The sequence below is a fragment of the Pseudopipra pipra genome, chromosome 1, assembly GCF_036250125.1.
Source record: "Pseudopipra pipra isolate bDixPip1 chromosome 1, bDixPip1.hap1, whole genome shotgun sequence".
Taxonomy (NCBI): Eukaryota; Metazoa; Chordata; class Aves; order Passeriformes; family Pipridae; genus Pseudopipra; species Pseudopipra pipra.
The window spans coordinates 103,451,320-103,471,328 of record NC_087549.1 but is presented as its reverse complement, the minus strand read 5'-3'; the positions used below and the strand labels follow the sequence as shown (position 1 = coordinate 103,471,328).

Genomic DNA, 20,009 nt, shown 5'->3' with positions numbered 1-20,009 from the left:
AGAATGGATGAGGATGAAGTTTGACTCCTTATTTCTTCCCTGACTGATATTTATGTTGGGTGGGAAATGTGGGTGTATTTGTGTACAAAGCTAGTTAAACCACATAGGCTTTTACAGTAAAACATTGAGTTTAAGAGCATTTGTGAGTTCATGAGTAGACAACCAGCCACATTTTGAGAGGTTACAGGCAGAACACATTCTGGTAGATAAACTTCCTATTAGACAGCAAACACACACTGTATATGTCATGCATTTTTATTATTGCTTCCATATTCATTAAAGTTTAAGGCCTTAAATGACTTGTCAAAATGTTATGCCAAGCTAAGAAACATTTCCTTGATGTGCCGTAGCTTAGCAAGTCTTCCTGGCATTTCTAGAACTCTGAATAGTCAAGAAGGAAGCCCTACATTTCTCAAGTCACTTGTATGTTTGTCTCCATTATCCACTTCTCATTTTTCTTCATTCTTGATATATTTTTCAGAACTTTATACCTTTCTTATGTAACTCTTGTCTAAAATGTGATCATTTTTGCTTGTGCATATATGTATGGTCCTGATTAGGGAAAGTTCAGGTAGATCTGAACTTTCTCCAGGTTCTGGGGAGGTCAGATTAGAGGGTTAGTCCAAGACCATCCCTTATGTTTCTTTTATTTATGAATAAGAGTGCTTTGTGTAGGCTTGAGTCCGTATGCTTACTGCAGTATGAATAGCTAAATTCAAACATGGTTTGACTCATGTTGATCTTGGGATGTGCTGCTTTATGTACAGGAAAATAGAAAAATATTCTGAGGATAAAGAAAGTAAAAAAAGAAGAATGGGAATGAACAGAGTAAAAAAACCAACCAAACAAACAAAAAAAGAAGATATGAAGGCCAAAAAAAAGAGAGAATAAAGGTGTGAGAAATTTATGCTTTGTGTACTTGTGCATAAATTATATGTCTGGTAGGATTTTTCAGCAGTGCATAGGAGTTTGGGATGCTTTATCATTATGGTACATTATAAGTAAGCACCTGCCTCTTGCAAATAAACTTTGATTGTGCCAATTTCTTAGTTTCTAAAAATTATAAAGAAGCTCTTAAAGGAATTTTGATAGGCTTGAGTCTGGGGTAGAAATGAATGGGGAAAGAGTTTTACAGGCAGGATAGTGTGTCATGCCTTTATGTAAATACCCTGTATGCATAACATTACAATAAAAAAAATTCTGTTTGATTCTAAAGATCACTGTTATAGTTGTCTACAGACAATTTTATTGGACCAAATGGGAAACTAGTTGTTTAGGCAATTGGTCAATACATTTGAAATAAGAAAGAAAAAACCATAGAGGAAAGATGGTGATGGCAGCATTAGAAAATGAATGCTCCTCTTTTTAAACAATGTTGTATCATCATCATGGCTAGGCTTCACGAACGAAGATTTGGGAAGGCTCTATCCACACTTGATACAGGCACGCTGGTGGCTTATGAGGCCAATATGAGACAGACATGTCCGATTGCAAAGGGCACAGTTGTATAAGTAAGTCATTATTAACATGTTTTCAGAAAAGGTCCAGTGTGACTCACCTGAACTCCCACTGGACCCTGGGGAATGTTAATGATGGTGATGTTAGTGAGAGTCAAATGGGTGCTGAGTGCCCTTGAAAACACCACTTCAACTTTTCACTGAAGTGCGGGAGAAACACTACGATAGTATGACCCACAACACACTTTCTTTCCAGTGACAGCTCTGGTCTGTGAGATCTGTAAAAGGGAGCCTTTTGTCATAACAGCCCCTCCCTTCTCAAGAAAAGTGTTTTCTGCCAGACTTTGCATGTTTTCTGAAGTATTGTAGACCTAAAATAAATATCAGAACAGTTAGACATCTTTACACTCCGGTTAGCAAAACTTAATTTAAAAGTAAAAGCTATTTTTACCAGACTTACTGATGTCAATGACTTAGGAGTGCTCAAATGAGTTTTTATTATTCTGAACAAACTAAAAGCATCAACTTTTGTTTTGTGCTTGTCTCTGCCTAAAGCAGATTTTTATGGTATAGTTAGGTGCTCTTGAAAACAGGCTTTTATAAGTAAATATTCATGGATGATTAACCATCCTAAAATAAAACTGTTGTCACATGTTTAAACTGTGTGATGCATGAGAGAAGGTATGTACATGTTGACCCGAAAGCTAATTTCTACATTTCAGTACATCTGCAATGATCAGTAAAACTGAGGCACTTGCAGATGTACTTCAAAGGACTTGGGCTTGAGGAAAGCATATCTTTTTAATTTAGTTGATTCTAGGGTTTGGGAGCAACAAAAAAGTTGTGGCATGGTAAAGTGCTTTCCTAACTTTTGCAAAGTAAAGGAAGGGTGTCTTAAAGCAGATCTTTCAAGACCAAGACTATTTTTAGGAAGTTTAAGTGGAAAAGAGATCAACTGAAGAAATGGTACATGGAGAAACATGGAGAAAAACCTGTAAATGAGTTTGCAGAAAATGTTTTTATGTGTTCTTTTACTGCACCCATCAATAAAATATCAATATACTGCTGGCTGGTTACTTGTCACTTTAGGAAAAAACAATGGACGTTGTAAATTGATTTTCTTAGGAAGGCATCTTAGTTTCAGATAAGTCTTTTGCACATTAATTTGGCTTTCCTCTTTCATTCTTATTTCAAGCGGTATACAGTCTGTAATTAATGCAATGGACTCAGCTGAACAACGTTGTAACTGACAAGAGATGGTCCCTTATGACCTTCATTTTAATATTGAAAAATTAGGCAAAACCAAACAACTTCTGCCAAAGAATGAGTAAAAGATGGTTTGGAAGGTGTCCTTTTTCAATAAAATAACAATATTCTGTTAGATGATACATTAGTCACTGATAACTGGTCTATTTTTTTTGGTGGTGAAAGCAAGTAATTTTTTGTTCAACTTATCAGAGAATCTGATTTTTTTATTATTTCTATCTTCTGCTTTAGAAATATTAGATCTCGCTTAGGAAGATGATGTAAGAGTTCAAATTGTGATTTTTCATCCTTATATGTCCCAGTGTCATGTACCTTTTTTCACTTAGGAGTAAAATGAAAGCACAGACATCTGGGTTGCAGGGAGGGCTCCCTGGGAGCCAGGAGCTCTGTAGGGGGCCTGGCAACCAGTTCAACAACCCCAGCCTCATGCACTGGGCACCTCCCTGGAGAAGGGTACAGGACAAGATGTGAGCCCAGGAGGGCAGGGCCATGGGGACATGGTGACACTGGGGCAGGGGCTAATGGCCCCAAATTCAGGGCCACAGGCAGAGTAGGAGAGCCCCTGGAGGCTGGGCAGCCACAGTCAGAGCAGGCAGTGACTTAGGACCTCAACAGGGTGATGGGAAAGGGGTTTAACATTTTAAGTGAGTGATGTGTTTGTCACCTAACAGGGAGTTCCAGGTGCTTTTACTTACTTTGTGAGTAAAGCCCTCCCCTCTGCATACTCAGCTTTTCCATAAAGACCCTCACCCCCGAGTCTGTTTGTTACTGCTGTCTGCTGATAAAATTGTGGTTGACTCCTTTATACAGTCTTTCTGAGCACTGGAGGACAGACAAAGTGTTGCATGAGAGATGGATATAATGTGCGAAAGCTGCATGACTGCTGGTGAGAGATGTTGCATTGCCTTGACAATAAGTATGTTTTCAGTCTGCTGATTGACATTTTACTTACTTCCCTTGCTTATAGTTTCATGAAGCCTGCTGGTTTTCAGACAATGAAAAGAGATTTCCTCAGGAATGTGAGCCCTGGGTCAAAAGAGTTATTTACACAAGGGACAAAAACTGAGCAGACCTATGCTCTGCATGGAAGCATAAGGTTCATCAGAGGCAGCATGTTTCATGGCATGCAGAGGCAATTACCAATAATCTTTTTTGAATATGAAAATGAACAGTCATTCATGTTTCTCTGGGTAGGTTTGGGTTTTTTTCTGTCTCATTTTCTAGCAGGCATGGGAGCTCTCCCCATCAGGCAGGTATTGTGGAGCTGATCTTTAGACAGCTACAGAAAAAGCATCCTGGGGTGCCTTTTTCAGCCTCTGGTTAATAATAGCTAATATGAAAGTGGAAATAGATTGAAGGGGTTATCCACATACTTGTCACACTTGCCAGCTGACTTTCTTGTTTATACAGTGAACCCTTTGAGACTTTTCCAAGAGGGAAAAATTTGCATTTTAAGTGAAAAACAAACCACTCTTCTTTGGCCTAGGCAGGGGCTGCCAGAAGTAGAAATATAAATGCCTTTTAAGGATCTAGGATGTATGAATTTCCTCATTCTCCTTAAGTTAGCTGAAGCCTCTAGAGCATGTTTCAGCAGTGACTCAAATCTATGATTGTTGGATGAATCTGTGGAAGCAACAAAAAAAACCCAAAAACAAACAAACAAAAAAAAACCTCCTACCTTTCAGTCATTTAAATTTATGGTAAAACATTGCCTTGCAATGAAACGAAGATTTGGCCTGTAGCCTGATGGGGTTTAGTTCTGCCACATAATTACATGCAGTACTATTCACGCAAACTGAGACTGACTGTGCGCCGATAATTTGCGAAGTCATTAACGAGGTTTTTGAGGAAATGGTGAAAATTAAATATTATCAGCTGGCTGGTTAATGGGCATTTACTGCGTAGTCTAGTCACTGAAATATAAGATCTTTCATTCACAAAGTAGGAACACATTTGTTCATTTTGTTCTGGCTCTGCAGATGGCAGAGTTAAGAGATTATGCATTTCGGGAAATGTCTTAAAATATTTTTGCATGTTAAGAGATTATGCATTTTTGGAAATGTCTTGAAATATTTTTGCATGGTGAAATAAAGGCAGCAATGAAGAAGAAATTCTTGAGGTGCAATAGGAATATTCTGTTTACTTATGAAGCAGAAAGTACTTTAAGATTTTGAGCAAGTTTATGTTAATAAATCCTCATGGTAAACTCTACCTTTGGCTGCTGTTTGGCTTCTAAGTCTTAAAGTCACCCAATTTTTTTTAACCAAAGTCAGAAGCCTTTGTTATGGAAGCAAAAGAAGTGGACTCTTATTTCTCCCTTGCTGAATGAATAGGTGCCTACAGCAAATAGTTATTCACATCTCAGCTGTGTAGATGTGATCAGCTGGTAGCCTGATTTAGGAACAGTATTATCCTCCTGTACTTCACATAACATATTCCCAGTATATATCTTGTGTTTACTGTTCAGCCCACCCCTGTGTTCAGATTAAGCTTCAGTGTACAGTGAACCAGATAGAGATGTAACCAGAATTTGCTCTTTATACACAGCATAGCAGCTTATCCTAAACTTAGAAAACATTAGAACTTATCTTTCCGAGCAAGAATTTTTTTCCTTTTCATCATGGGAGTTGTATTTAAAAATGCGTGTGATGTGAATGGGATTATAGATATATAACTGTGTGGGGATCTGTGTCATACAGACAGAGGCTTAAGGACCTTGAACTTCATAAGAATCTCAAATTACATTCTAGATATCTTTAAATATTTAAAATTGCAGGCTAAGAGTACTTGCAATTAAAAAAAGAAAAAAGTATGTTTAGGTAGTGTACCATTTATCACACATGAACTTTTTGAAATACAGGCAAAAATGAAGTCCCTGACTTCATCATGTTGAAAAGTTATACTAGAAAAGTATAACTTTTGGTTCTAGAGAGATGGCCCTTCGCAGATTTAACTACACCGAATTTACAGAATGGGCTGTTGAATGTTTAGAGCTGGAGAATCCATTTTATAAAACTTCATTCAATGGTTTCTAGAGATTTATGGTAGTAATCACATGTGGTAACAGTTCTGTATGTCATACCTGCATGCACTGTGGGGAGATGAGTGATTCAGAAAATATGCAATATAATTTCAGGTAATACTCAATGTATTTACCTTTGATCTTTGAATTTAGGGAAAGAGGCTAGTTATTCACAAAACCCTTCTGCTTTTGGGAAGTGGCAAAAGATACGTGTAGTGTGTGATTGTTTATGTACACAAACTTCCCAGTAGAAAACACAGTACTAGTTGTCCAGAGGTTTACTTTGTGACTGACATTACTTTCCGTGATACCTGGAACAGTTCATAAGAATATATGATAGGCAAATGTTTACTTGAAGCTCTTTCTGGTTCTTCTAATTTTAGAAACAAACATAAATTTTGTCTATGTAGACATTTCATGGAACATGCAAATGAGGTATATGAAGTGTGAAAATATTTAAATCCTACCAATACACCTATGTGTATTGACACAAAGTACACACCTACAGGAAAGAAAAAGAGTAGGCATCAAAGCTGATGCACAAAGCTGTGCATCAAAGATGCTTGGTATTTAAAACAAACTCTCCAAACTTAGAGTGAATTTAAGGCTACCTCAGCTGCCAATATCAGGAAACACACTGGTGTTTTTAACTTCACCCATTAGTAGTTTAAGATGCAATATCCTGAAAGCAGGCTTGCTGCTTTGAGCATGAAACTTTAACTACTGCCACATTTCTTTTTGATGTATCTGCAGTAACTCTAGGTTAGGGGTAATAACTCAAGTTTAAGTTTTGTTAGATCTTGATTTTTCTATGTTTTCTGGGATTAAAAAAAAGAAAGTGAAAAAATCTGTAGGTTTTTTTTTTAAGTTTGTTGAGAAAATCAGTAGCTCCTCTGATGAAAACTGCCTACCAATTACACATTGTGAGGCAAAATTTAAGGATTGCACAGTTGATAACTGCAAAGACAGCAGGTGGAAAAGGGCATAACCAATGAAGCAGCTAGAAATTTTGATGTATGGAAAATTAACTTCTTTGCAAAACAGAACCACCACTAAGTTTATAGCTGGAATTCCCAGATGCTGATGGGTCATCAGAGACAGAGCTGTCTCTTATGAGTGATGTGTAAACTGAAGACAATCCATCATCTCAGGAAATTGCAGGGCAGTCGTTGTAATACAGGTGTTGTTTCAGTTTCAGCAGCTGCAGCTGTTTAAAGAAATGAAAGAAAGACTTTGCTTATCCAGCAGGTAGGCAAAGAAGCTGTATAGGAACAATAAGACGCAGATGTACATTTTATTTTTGTGAACAGAAATCTGGAACATTGACATTTTCTCACTTTCTTTCTGTTCTATTAATTTAATCTAGAACTAAAAATAGATGTATATGTTTTCCATAGATATTTCTCCTGTGACGGTCTAAAAGCAGGTTTCTCTGGTGAATCACATTTTGCAGTAGTAGAAAACCAAAACTGTATTTTAACATTGAAAATTTCAGAAAAGCTTAGATTTAAGGTTGGATCTGAACTTTTTGATTGTTCCATATCTGATTTTGTCTTCCCTTGCACATGGGTGTAACCATTTCCTAAGAAAAAAATGTGTTTCTTTCTAGAACAAATCAGTATCATGTATATTGTTTTTGAAATAAAGAAACATGTATGGTTATAATTCAGGAGGAAAGTGGAGGGTAGAAGTTTAGTAAACAATCGATTTATTATTTGATCTGATTATTTATTAGTTCCTTAGTTAAAGTTGGCATGTAGGGAGTGCAGAGCAATAGTAATTTTATTATTTAAAGCTATATACACGCTTTGTGTGAATAGAATGGTTATTTTTTTACAACATCTTTGTAGCCATGCCCATAATAATTTTGAGAGGAACCAGCTCATGCAGTGAAGAGATTGCAGATCTAACAACGTGCTACTGTTGTTTTTTCCTTGCATCAGTATATTTTTGGTTTTTACTTTATTTTATAGCTAAAGAATAGTTTACATGAAGAGGATGAGAAAAGATCAAATGGAGCAGAAATACAAAATATGAATTATGCTTATTAACTTGCAAGCAGATCATAAAATGTCACTGTTTTTAAATTTGGTGTTGAGAAGGTTAAATTTCAGTTTGGAAGGGGTGGGAGGTGCTGTTTGCTGCTTCTAATTCTGTCAAATGGTTAGCCTTAATCATCTCTGGCAATGGCAGACCTGTCTTTGGAAATACCCTGAGCAGGATCCTTAACCAACAGCTTCTCCAAAGGAAGTTTTCTTCCTTGCCAGAGAGTGACAGGTCCTTTCACACAGCCAGAACCAAATTTTATCTGGCATCCTCTGAGGCAATATTTTTTGTATAGAGTTAAAAAGTAAAATCTTTGCAGTTGTTCATTTCTCCATTGTATTCTAATAGATAACTATTCAAGAAAAATTTATCCTGAGCTGACCTCTTTTTGCATGACTGTTTTCTCTAAAATGTACTAAGATAAACCACAGTATTCATAGAGTAGATCATGCCACTGTACAGCATTTTAAAATTGTTGCCAGGGACAACATAAGTTGTTTCAAGACATCAAGAATCTGCTTTCCTAAATCTTGCTGAATGTAAATTTGCCACTTTCTTTGGAGACAGATCATGTTACCCGGTAACTACTGTTGCCTTCGTCTTAGACCTCCTTCTTCTCCAGACCCTGTATCTATGACAAAAAGCAGTGCAGACCAGTAGAAGGAGGTTCTTAGGGCTGAAACACTTTGTGATGTCTGATGTCCACACTGTACACTTTCCAGAGTGTTTTATTTCAGACTAGTCTGGGTCTGTGATTCTATGAATGCTCATTAGTGAGTGGAGTGCTTTAGGGGTCCTTCTGAAGAGCATCTTCCAGTTTAATTTTGTCCTGAAGGAATTTGTTGTGCATGCTCCAGCTCACTGTGAATCAAAGTGTGGAGACAGTCCACAGTATTTAAAAAAAAAAAAACCAACACACAACAAAACAACTTTCCCTGGTCTGAAATAAAATATCATGCTAAACACACTTTGAATCATCAATAGTAAAAGCCTACTAGTATTTATGTTTCTATTTTACAGCTTTAACCCCTTTAAGTTTTCCCTCATTTTATACATGTAGGTATATTTTATTTAAAGTTGTTAAAATCCCCAGTGGATTTTTTTTTCTGTATGGAAATTACTTCCGTGATTTCAGCTTGCCCCTCCTTCATTTCAGCTCTAATTTTTTGTCTTGTCCTCCACTACTGGATTCAAAGTTACCTATATGTTGCTGAAGTCTCTGGCAGATGTCTTTGTCTGACCTGAGTGCTCCTTAGCACCTGTCAACCTTCTTTCTTATTCTTATTTAAATTCTCAAAAGCTTTATCATTTTTGTTTGCCAGCAGTTTCACTCCAGTTGGATAGAAGTTCTGCTGGCCCAAAACTTCTGATGACCCAATAAAACTCCGCTTTAAATTCTCTAGTTGTATTTAACACAGTCAAGTGTGACACTTCTGCTGTCTAGCTATGTTTGCATTTGCGATGGGAAGCATTTTAGACATCTGAATTCTTCATTCTTTTCTTTTTTTTTTTTTTCCCTGCATGAAATCTAAGTGCCAGCTTACAGTTAGCCTGACATAAAGCAGATGGGGGAAACAAATGCTTTTCCAGTTTGACCACCAAAAGATAATTTAGGTAAAATTGAAGGTTTTTGGATTTTACTTAAAATTTAGCATGGCACTTAAAGCCCAAGTGCGACAACAGATAACCTGATGCACGTATGTATTTTGATGGGCTTTTACAGTATCTTTATCAACAGACAAGGAAAGGATTTGAATGACAGAAAATCAAAACCCACTGGGTTATGACACTCTCTTGGCATACTCAGGGCCTCTGGGGAACCTGGTCCTGGTGGCTGAGAGCAAATAGTGAAATGGTTTCCTCACCAACCACTAGTGATAAAAGTGATGAGTTATTTTCATCAGAAGTAATGTTTTCTTGAAGTTAACAGAAAACACTTATCTCAAGAGTTTATTAGTCTTTGAGGCTGATAAGTTGCTGTCCTGAAACTACCTAAGAAAAGCAAAGGAGAGAACGAGAAATGGAGGAAAACAGGATGTACAAATTTAGAAAGCAGACCTGGATTTTATTTTTTTTATTCCTTGTATCCCAAAAAGACAAGTTACAATCTTTTGGTCTAAAGTGGAGATGAAGGAACATACAATTATATTGTCCACACAAGGGCAAAATTAATACTAACATATTTCATCTTATGTGGAATCTCAGATTTTACTTCTGATTAACTTCATTTAAAAAAAATACTGAGACATTACTCATATTAATTAGTTGAAATGATACAATTTTGGGGTCTCAACAAAATACACTTTCTAAATTAAACTCAAATATCAAAAGTAATGTAGATAGTAACATATTGTAGAATATATAGAAGCCTGCAGCACGAGCTGAATGAAACAATGTATTACCCAACTTTTTTGGCATTAACTATGCTAAAGCAAAACCAAATGAGCTTACCATATTTATTATTTAAATAGTCTTTCACAAACTGTCCATATAAAACCTCCTGGTGCATTTCATCCACTCTAGATATTCAGTAATTATCTAAGCAAGTGGTCCTTAAGTAGCTAACAAGGATCTTGTGACTATTTAACATTAAATAAAACCAATTCATTGAATCAATGTTATTGTGGATAGGTGTTTCATTAGAGTAATATCAGATTAGAGAGGGGTTGTCTTCCATTCACTTCCAAAAGAAATCTGAAGTGCCTGGTTTATTGTCTGTTAATAAAAACATACTATTTTCCCCCAGCAGTGAGGGTGAATTACATTTTAAAACAGTATATGTTTCTGTCTTTCTCTTGAAAGCATTTTAAAAATCTGATGTGCTTAATATTTCTTGGCCACATTGACTAACCAATATAGTCTTGACCAAAGTTTAAAACTCTGCATTTGTCTCCATTTGGTTCCTTGCTAAAAAACCCCAAAACACCCCAGAAGAAATAGATGATTTATCTGGAGAGATTCTGTTGATAATTAAGCTGGCTGTGGGGACCTAACCAGGCTCCCAAGGTCTTTCTAGATGTTTGAGGGGGGTCCTGCCAGAGTATCTGGTGCCTCCCTCATTACTCCAGCATTAATCCCATCAGGCCCTATAGACTTACAAAAAAACCTAAAAAACAAAAGAAAAACAAACAAAAAGCAAACACAACAACAACAAAAAAGGACATTAGTGGCTCTGTTTCTTCATCCCTGTTTGTCAGGTGACCATCTTCAACAAGTATTGGTCCCATGTTTTCCTTGGACCTCCTCTTGCAATTAACATGCTTGAAAAAGCCTTTCTTGCTTGATGCAACACTGGCCAGTTTCATCTCTAGTTGAGCTTTGGCCCTTTTTGTCTTCCTTGTGCATATGTGAACCACAGTTCTGTAACATTCTGCAAAGCCTGACCTTGCTTCCAGAGATCATGCAGTTTATTTTTCCTCCTGAGTTCCAAGAGGAATTCCCTGCTCAGCCAAGTCTTCTATCCTGCTTGCTTGACTTCTGGCACAATGGGTTTTACTGCTCTCCAGTGCTTTTAAAAGGTGATTCTTAAAAAATGACCAGTGCTTGTGAACCTGTGAGCCCTCAAAAGCAGATTCCCAGGTGACACTGCTCCTTGAGTAGCTAAAAGTTTGGTCTCTTAAAATCCAGGTTGACCTTTTTTTTTCTTATTGTACCAAATTTTATTACTCAACTATTTCATGCTAAGGCTGAGTATGCTTCAGCATGTTGATAATTTTTAATACTTATTTGGGGAATATAAGAGGTCCTCCACATAGGCCTAAGGTAAATGCCACATGAGCTTTTTGTTCTTTCATTGTCTGCTATACAATACAATTTCTTCTGCCTTTTGGTATTTTAAATAAAGCTACAATTCTTTTGGGATGCTCCCTCAGAATTATAACTGTGGTGACATATGGGGTGCTGGAAAGATGCATTCAGCATTCAAATTCTTGTGAGAAAAGATACCAGGCTGACTGTGTTTGTTTATGGTAAGAAATCACTGTCAAATATTTAGGACTCAAGTTGGCCTACTTTGAATGCTCTTAGTGTGCTTGTGCATATTCCTCTGTATTCTGAGTGCCAAACCTGTCATTGATACCAGTGATGACATGGGTACAGTTCCCATTGAAATGCAAGGGAACTGAAGCTATATTCATTACAAAAGGCTATTGCAAATAAACTTCACACCCCTATCCAAGTGTGACTTATAAATGAGGAAAGGGGAGTTCAGGGCAGTATAGTATTCTGTTTCCCCACCAATCCAATAATGGATTTTTGTGTGGACTGTGATTTCCGACTGACTACTGACCTATACAAGAAAAAGGGAAGAAGGTTGAAAAAAAAGAGGAGAAAAAATTCTTTATTTGAACAACCAGCTTGAAGTTTCTTTAATTATATTTGTTCTTCCTGACCTGAGCAACACATCTTTGAATTTCACAGGTGTAGAGAGAAGCAGTCAGTCATTGCTAGTGCAAGATCTCGGGTATAACACTTCTTCAAAGCCTGCTGTTATAAAACAGAAGCTATTTTCCTGTCTACTGAAAATAGATATGGTTTCTTATCCTAGGTCAATGAAGATCCTTATAATATCAGCAAATTATTTCTTCCTGTAACAGAGTTCAAGAAAGTGCAAAATTTTTTCCAAAGTTCATTCTTTGCTACTTCAAGCCTCTATCTTTCTTGCTTAGAGGTATATGAAAGTAACAGTCGGAAATGAGAGGGAGAAAGGAGCATTTGTGGGATTCCACCACTCAATGAAAAGAATTCCGTTAATAAGTTTGTTGGCAGTGAAGAAATCATAGAGGCCAGGCTTTTGTGAAGCCCCTAATCCTAACATGAAAGCCCCAAATATGAAGCCAGTTCTACTAAAAGGATGGTGGTATATAAGAGGATTTGTGGGCTCATGATTTGCTGCATTGTATAACATATAAAAAAGCAAGGGCATCCTATGGACATAGATTGAGAAGTACAAGAAACTAAAAGGTGTTAGCCAGCAACCTATTGATCATTCTTCTTAATTATGCAGTATATAAGATTTCCAAGTGAGATTTTGGAGGAGGAAAGCTTCAGAGATTTGCAAGTTTGTCTGGGAAGACTCCCGAGAACAGATAAACAGATTTGAATTCTGTGTATTCTTATCTTACATAGCATAAAGGTGCCTTCCAGAAACACTTAGTAATTCAGTGAAGAAGAAATTATTCCTTGCCACAAGTTAGGTGAACAATACCCTGTCTTCTAAATTAACTCCCATACTTCTCTAATACCCAGGAAAATAAGAGAATGAAGTCTAGATAGAAGGGATCCTAGGGACTCTTCCTCTCTAGAAATGCACAAAAGAGAATGGGCAGTGACACTAAATTTATTATGAACTGATGGATAATGAGAAGGATTATGCTGTATTTTTTATCACTTGGGAATTACAGGGTATTAGTACCCTTAGTGAAGGCCCCTCTAGGCTGACAATTTAACTGCAACATTGCATAATAATTATACAGGCAATATGAAATCTTCAGCAGCTTGTCTACTTTTTACTCCTATCTGCAATCTATTATACTCTGTAGTCTCGTAAATGGATTTATAGAAAATGGTTCCGATTTTTTTAAAGCATCACTAAAAATGCTAATTAAACCTATAATGATGTGCCTGCTGAGGATAAGGCATCAAATGCACAAGCTCAAGGATAAAATGTCACACTGGGCCAGTCTAAGACTTACTTGAATGTAGAGAAGGACCAGTAAATTTTTGATTATCGTTGGTGCATTCTCCATTTGTGGTGTATTTTACATTGATTTATGGAGAACTGGAGAAAATATTGTGAAATTTCATTTCCAAGTGGGAAGCTTCAACAGAATGAGTTTTTCTTTTGTATGGTGTTTAGAGTAGAACAAGAGTTAGTATTTATGACATTTGTCAATCTTTAAGATATGTCTGTGTCTTTAAAAGTAGCTTTTGTATTCCCGGATATCTTTTTAGCTTGATAAAATGTTTTCATCCCTTCATTTGTGTGCATGTTACCAGTGTCTACACTGCTGGCAGTTTTAACTTTCACATTTTTTGCATTTATGATGACTGGGGTTTTGTCACTCGTATAGACTGGACTGCAGAAGATAGAGTTGTTTTACAGGCTCATGCTGCAACAAGTGATGGACAGTCAAGGGATTCACTCACTGTGCTCAGTAAAACATAGCCTCGCTATTACATGAGGAGTGTACTTGTACTCTCAAGAGGATTTTACCAGGACTGTATGTAAGATGTTCATGTGTGAATGTGTGAAACTGGAATCGTTTCCTCTGTGAATAATTTGTACATTAGATATACAGTGGCAACCACTTCAACAAATAACATCAGGGTATAGTAAATCTCTTCTGTTTAGTTGCACTCACCTCCACAGGAATTTCCTTCTGTACCCTTGACATAAACTGGTTTGAAGCACATGTGTTCATTAATTGGATCTAATAAAGATTATAATATATTCTTTCTCTCCTGCCTGGGAATTTATTCACTATAAAGTCATTTTTTATGAAGTGCTTCTCCTGAAGGATAGCCTTGGTAAGGCTCTGTCTTGAAAGTAGCTGATATACTGAAGTCTATCCATTTCAATGCAAGAACACTAAAAACGTTTGATAGTAGGGATTGGCAAGATTGGGTCCAATAGTTTTCAATATTATTTTGAAGAATAATAAATTTGCTGGTTTTCCTATACGTGTTTGAGCAGTCATTGATATGACAGGCAAGAGCTTTTAAACTTCCTAGTTTTTGCTGGAACTGTAACTACTTTAGTTTTCAGCAACAACAAAAAGCCTGATTTGCTCAGAAAATGTTCTTTGAATAGCATTCATGTAATCGCAACTTGGCACTATGTGTATTTGTGTGAAAAGACAATTGATGATATTTTAGGGTTATAATAAAATGCCTCTTCTTAAGCACATCCTTTTAGAAAATTGGCTGCATTTATCTTGCTCAGAATCTCAACCTAAAAGCTTTTATTATTGTTAAGTCAAGCTCCTGCACAACTAATGATTAGTAGAAATATTTCTGGAACAACTGATATTTGATTTTAAACATAAATGTTCTCGGCTTTGTTTCATACTTGTTCCTTTTCTCCTCCTCCTCTCTTCTGCAGTCTTTAGTGATTGTGTTGATTTCCACCCATTCCCCAAATCTTTTATCTATATACAATTTTCTGCACCCAGATGTTTATGTACTAAAACAAACTGTGGTTTTTGCCTTTTCCCTGGGTAACACTATGACATCTGTATTTAGTTTTCTGCTGCTGTTGTTGCTTTCAAGTGTGTGCTGCCATCTACGGAGTAATCAAGGAAATAAAGCTGCTATAAAAAAGATGCTTTATTGAAAGATCATGGAAAACAAGATCTAGCTAGCAGAGGAGGTATTGTAGAACAGTTGGCCAAATCTCAAGAAATCCTGTTTCTCTGTATTCCCAGATCTCACAGCAAGTACAGGTGACAGTATACCTTTTAGAAAATCAGTGATTTCTTATATTATACTAGAGAAACTATCAGGGCAGCCTGAAGATCAGAATAAGGTTGCTTTGCCCTCTAATCAGGTAACTCATTCTTTTTCCTTCCCCGTTACCTTTCACATGTCCTAGTTCTTCAGCAGTTTCCAAGATCTACTTACAATGTCTTTCTTCACTTGTTTTTTAAAGCTTAATTTTAATTCCTTATTCTTCCCCAGCATCTTGTTAACTCGTCTGTGTACAGTTTCAGCCTGCCAAGTTCCAAGTTTCCCTCCTTCAGATCCCTTCAGAATGCAGTACTGAAGATCAGCCCTCATTCCCTCTTCTCTTTCATAACTTTTTGTTGCTTGATGTCTATTTTAGAGTGTACATTTATTGCAGCACATTTATTCAAGTTGGTCTGAAAAGCACTTGGAGGAGTAATTTTCTGTGTACTGGGATATCTATATAAGCAGAGAAGCTATCAGCTTTATCTTGATACTGTTTATGTGCTTTTCAGCTTGAAAATTTTTGACTAAGGATTTTAGCATCTTACCACCTTGAATTGGGTTAGGTACATGAGTTTCCAGCAATCAGACTTCTATTCATTTCAGTTAGGAGATGTGACAAAGAACAACTATGTCTTTAGGTCTTTCCTCAGTGAAAACAGTGTTCGAGTGGGTGTATATTTAACCACTACTGCTTAAATGCCTTTTATAACACAAGGCATTAGAATCAAAAGGAAAAGTTTAACCTACGTGGTTGAAGAATTCTTAAAAATATCTTCTGACATTTTCCTCTTATTGCTGAACTCAGAAATTGATCTTATTTTCCAGCATCAGAGACAAAATGAAGGAAAAAAATCAATGCTGAAGATTGATCAATGTTTTTCAAAACTGACTTAATAAGATAAGAATCAATGCAGCTGTATTATTTGCCATTCTTTTATCACCAGGAATTACCATTCAAACATGGTAATATTTGATTCCTAAGTTAAATGTGAAAATATTTCAGTTATCTCCAACAGAGGAAAAAAACTTAAGAAGGAGGAATTTATTTAGTCAAACTTTGGTTTTCTTTTTAAACCTAGTTTTAGAACTTTGAGTTCTGCAGAAACTGAAAACAGTTTGATATTTTAAGTGTCAGTATATAATTGTTCCTTTAATCACACAGACTTAAATAGAACAAATTATTACTTGTATTTGCAAATTAGAAGCTCTGATCCTCCCTTCCTCCTGCAAATATCAGTTCCATCTTGCTTGGTTGAGAGATCTGTACTCAAAAATTTGAAGATAAGCTTGGGCACTGAATTTCCCCCATGGCAGGCTCACAGTGCTTTGAATTTAGAGTACTGTGCAAATGCATTGACTGGTTAACCTTTTTTGTCAAAAATTAGTAGGTTACTTGGAATTCTTTTGTTTGGGGTTTTTCCCAATGTGCATTCCCTTTTCTGCCACCACTATCCCCAGTAATATTAAGAACCCTTATTGACTTATAAAAAGAGAAGTCTTAAAAACTGACTTCCATTAAATTAGTGGAGTAATCCCTAAGACATAAATTTGTCCTAACAGTTCAGAGGGGTTTTTTTAAAAAATAATTTGCATTTCAATATTTCAGTTCCTGTTTACCTGCTGCCCTGAGTTAGCCCTTTGGGTTCCCAGTTTGCAAAACACAACTGAGTGCTAGAAAATGTCCTTTTAGGGAAGAAAGTTAATGTTCTCACATAATCACTGAAACATTGAACTGGAATTTTAGGGAGGTACTAGACGTTGAAAGACTCCTGATAAAATCCTAGATATTGGTGAGCCTCTGGTATTGTTTAAAGATTTATTTCATGAGCATAGGAAGACAACTTTCTGCATAAATTTCCATTGAATTGTTTCCTTATCTATAAGCTGGGTGAGAATGTCATGAAATAGGAAATGCAAACCTCATAGTAGTTGGACATAGATTTTGAGAACACACAACTTAATCAGGTTCTCTGTGGGGCCAGCTACTTTTACATCTGCTTTTCGTATTCCCTTACTAATAGATAAATATGGTGAGTTTGCTCCCCTCCTAGAGTAGCTCTGAGCAGCAATATTCATTGGAAATAGACAGTCCCACCCCTTCATCTCTCCTTCATTATCAGCTTCATTACAGACAATATTTGCAATCGTATAACAAGAGAGCTTGTACTTGTACCTCTCCCTTTCCTCCTCCCTCTGTGCTGTGAGAGAGAAGTAGCATGGCATATTGCATAGCTAAAAGGTTATCAAGCCTGAATTTGTTACACCTCTGAATTTGGCAGGCAAGCATTCAAAACCACTACGGATATACATGGCTCATCACCACATGAAGCTGGACACCCTGAGAAGTCAGATGATATTGGATTGGTTTTTTTGTTGCTCTGCAAACAATCAAATAGGCTTAAGCTATGCAATCTGATACTCTCTAATTGACAGCTTTTCCAAGGTTCATTTGTTAACTGAGAGCATGACAAGTATTGAAGTTGTTTCTTCATAATGCATTTGGCATTAACGGGAGAAGTTGTTGAACGCCTCAGACATCATGTCTCAGCAATAAGATATTTTGCCTCCAGTTTTGACTTTCTAACTGGTGACTTTGTATTTGCAAGAGCATGTGAAATGAGCATATGACAGGACAAGGCGTGAGAAAAAAGCTTAAATACATTTTCCTTAGAAAATTTGTGAGACATTGTTTTTTGCTGCTTGGGACATTTACTTGATTTTTACGATTCAACTGGGTTTTTTTTGCTCTTGGTATAAAACCTTGGTTTCTTGTTTAACAAATTACTCACTGAATACTTATTTGGTTTCAGAGAGTCCTTTTATTTTGGTATATTTATAAATAGGCATATATGATTTTATTTATAGTGATGAAGAATTTGTGTAAAAGACATGCTCAAGAGTTTGACTTGCCCGTGCATCCACAAGCAAATAAAATAAACCCTTAAAGATTCTTAAGGTTCCCCCAGATGAAGCCCATGTTTATTTGAAAGAATAAATTATCTGTGTAGAAGAGACCAGAGATGGTTTCTTCACTGATCTTGTCACTACTTGGCATTTGCTGTTTTCTTGTAGCTAGTTTCCATAAACACCTCCTTAGTTTCTTAGAACACATACTGTGCCAGAACTATAACACTCAGCACTTTTATTTTCATTCTGTATAAGATTTCCTCTATCTACTCTTCCTTGCAACTGTTCATATGCTGATACCTGGCAAGATGTTCACACAGGGTCTATAAGTGCTAATTAAGAGCTTTGTCACAAATCCATCATCATTAATAGCTGTTGTTTCTCCTGCATCCCATGAACTGTAGAGTTACAAGATAAATTTATCTTAGGTGTACAAAAAATTTTCTTTAATTTCAGTTTTTGTTCTTTCTCATTGTAAGCATGTTACTTTAAATATTTAGGCTAATTTCTCTAGCACCTAGTTGAGTTTCTGCACATATTTGTCCTTCTGGGAAGAGTACATGCCTGGGGAAGTACATGAAATTTTACAGATGTTGTCAAAATAATGAAGGAGTTTCAGTGGCACTTTGACTAGTATTGTTTAGGAAGTGAAACACAGCTGTTTAGATGAGGGAAAAATGAATTAATGGATCAGGATGCCTTCATTTCATGGGAATAAAGAGCTTAGCTTTGACAGAAGCGTCTATTCAAAAAATGATAGGAAAGAATGCACAAAGCCAGACTCTGCTTAGAAAAACCTAGAAGCAAACCAGAAAGCCCTGAGGTCTGGAACCTAAGCACACATCTCTCCACCCTCTGTAAATATTAATGGCCTGAGTTCCTGCTGCAATGAAATATTCTTGAGCTCTTGGGGGACATTCTGGACCTGTCTCCATCTAAGTACTTTCTGTTTTATTTGCAAGGTCTGTTAGCAGGTTTGGGTGCCTGGCAAGCATTGACTCCAGAAACCCTTCTGTCTTGCAGGGCAAGCACAAGCTGCGTGTGGACACAGGACTGGAAGGTGCCTGGTGTGGCCTCATCCCCATTGCGAACTCCTGCGAGAGCGTGACCACGACAGGCCTGAAGTGGAACCTCAGTAAGTCAGATGCCTCTGGGACGGTGGGTTTGATGTGGTCCTAACCATACATTTACACCAGCATCACCGGTGCTGAAGGGCCTTACAAGTTTAAAGGTGGAGCCTGGCATTGAATCTCTGCCAGGCCATTTTTTTTCTTAGAAATGAAGGGGCTTTTACAAAAAAAGAAGAGAAATATGTTTAAACCTGAGATATCACAGGCAGAAACATGTTTTCCATTCGGGAGTCATTGTGCTCTTCAAATAGAACATTTGTTGAGGTCATGATACATTACCATCTTGATACATTACCCTCCAGGGAGGAGAAGCCACGAGTGTCTAAACTTCTGTTTATAAGCCATAAAGTTACAACAGACAAATAATAATGTGATACAGATTATTAAAGCTTCCTCACTTCTCCTGAACTGCTTCATGTGTATTGTCTGTTTGTCAACTCTGAATTAACACATCTCTTTTCTTATTTTAAAGTGGAAAAAAGGTGCATTTGATCTAGAACCAGAGACATTTATCTGTAAAAAAAGAAGGTTTCATGATTAAAAAAAAAAAATTGAAGCAACCTTCATCCTCCTGCCCCTTCCTCCTGTACTGAGTCATTCAGGATGTATTTACAGAGGAAAGTAATGGGATATTTTCAATAAAGATTCATTAAAACTTAAGGGAGAGGAAAGCAGTAATTGAGAGGCTCTGGTCTCACAGTCTGACATGACCAGGCTTTAGACCCATCCCAT

The 20,009-nt window shown here is 36.8% G+C and overlaps 1 protein-coding gene across 8 annotated transcripts in view; it reads left to right on the top strand.

Moving 5' to 3' along the window:
- The window catches only part of TPK1 (thiamin pyrophosphokinase 1), a 298,387-nt gene that overhangs the window by 212,955 nt on the left and 65,423 nt on the right, over positions 1–20,009 (top strand). For all 8 annotated transcript variants that reach the window (XM_064668750.1, XM_064668803.1, XM_064668777.1 and 5 more), the window contains one exon: positions 19,171–19,282. In XM_064668750.1, the coding sequence (XP_064524820.1) occupies positions 19,171–19,282 (112 nt within the window). The remainder of the gene's footprint in view (positions 1–19,170; positions 19,283–20,009) is intronic.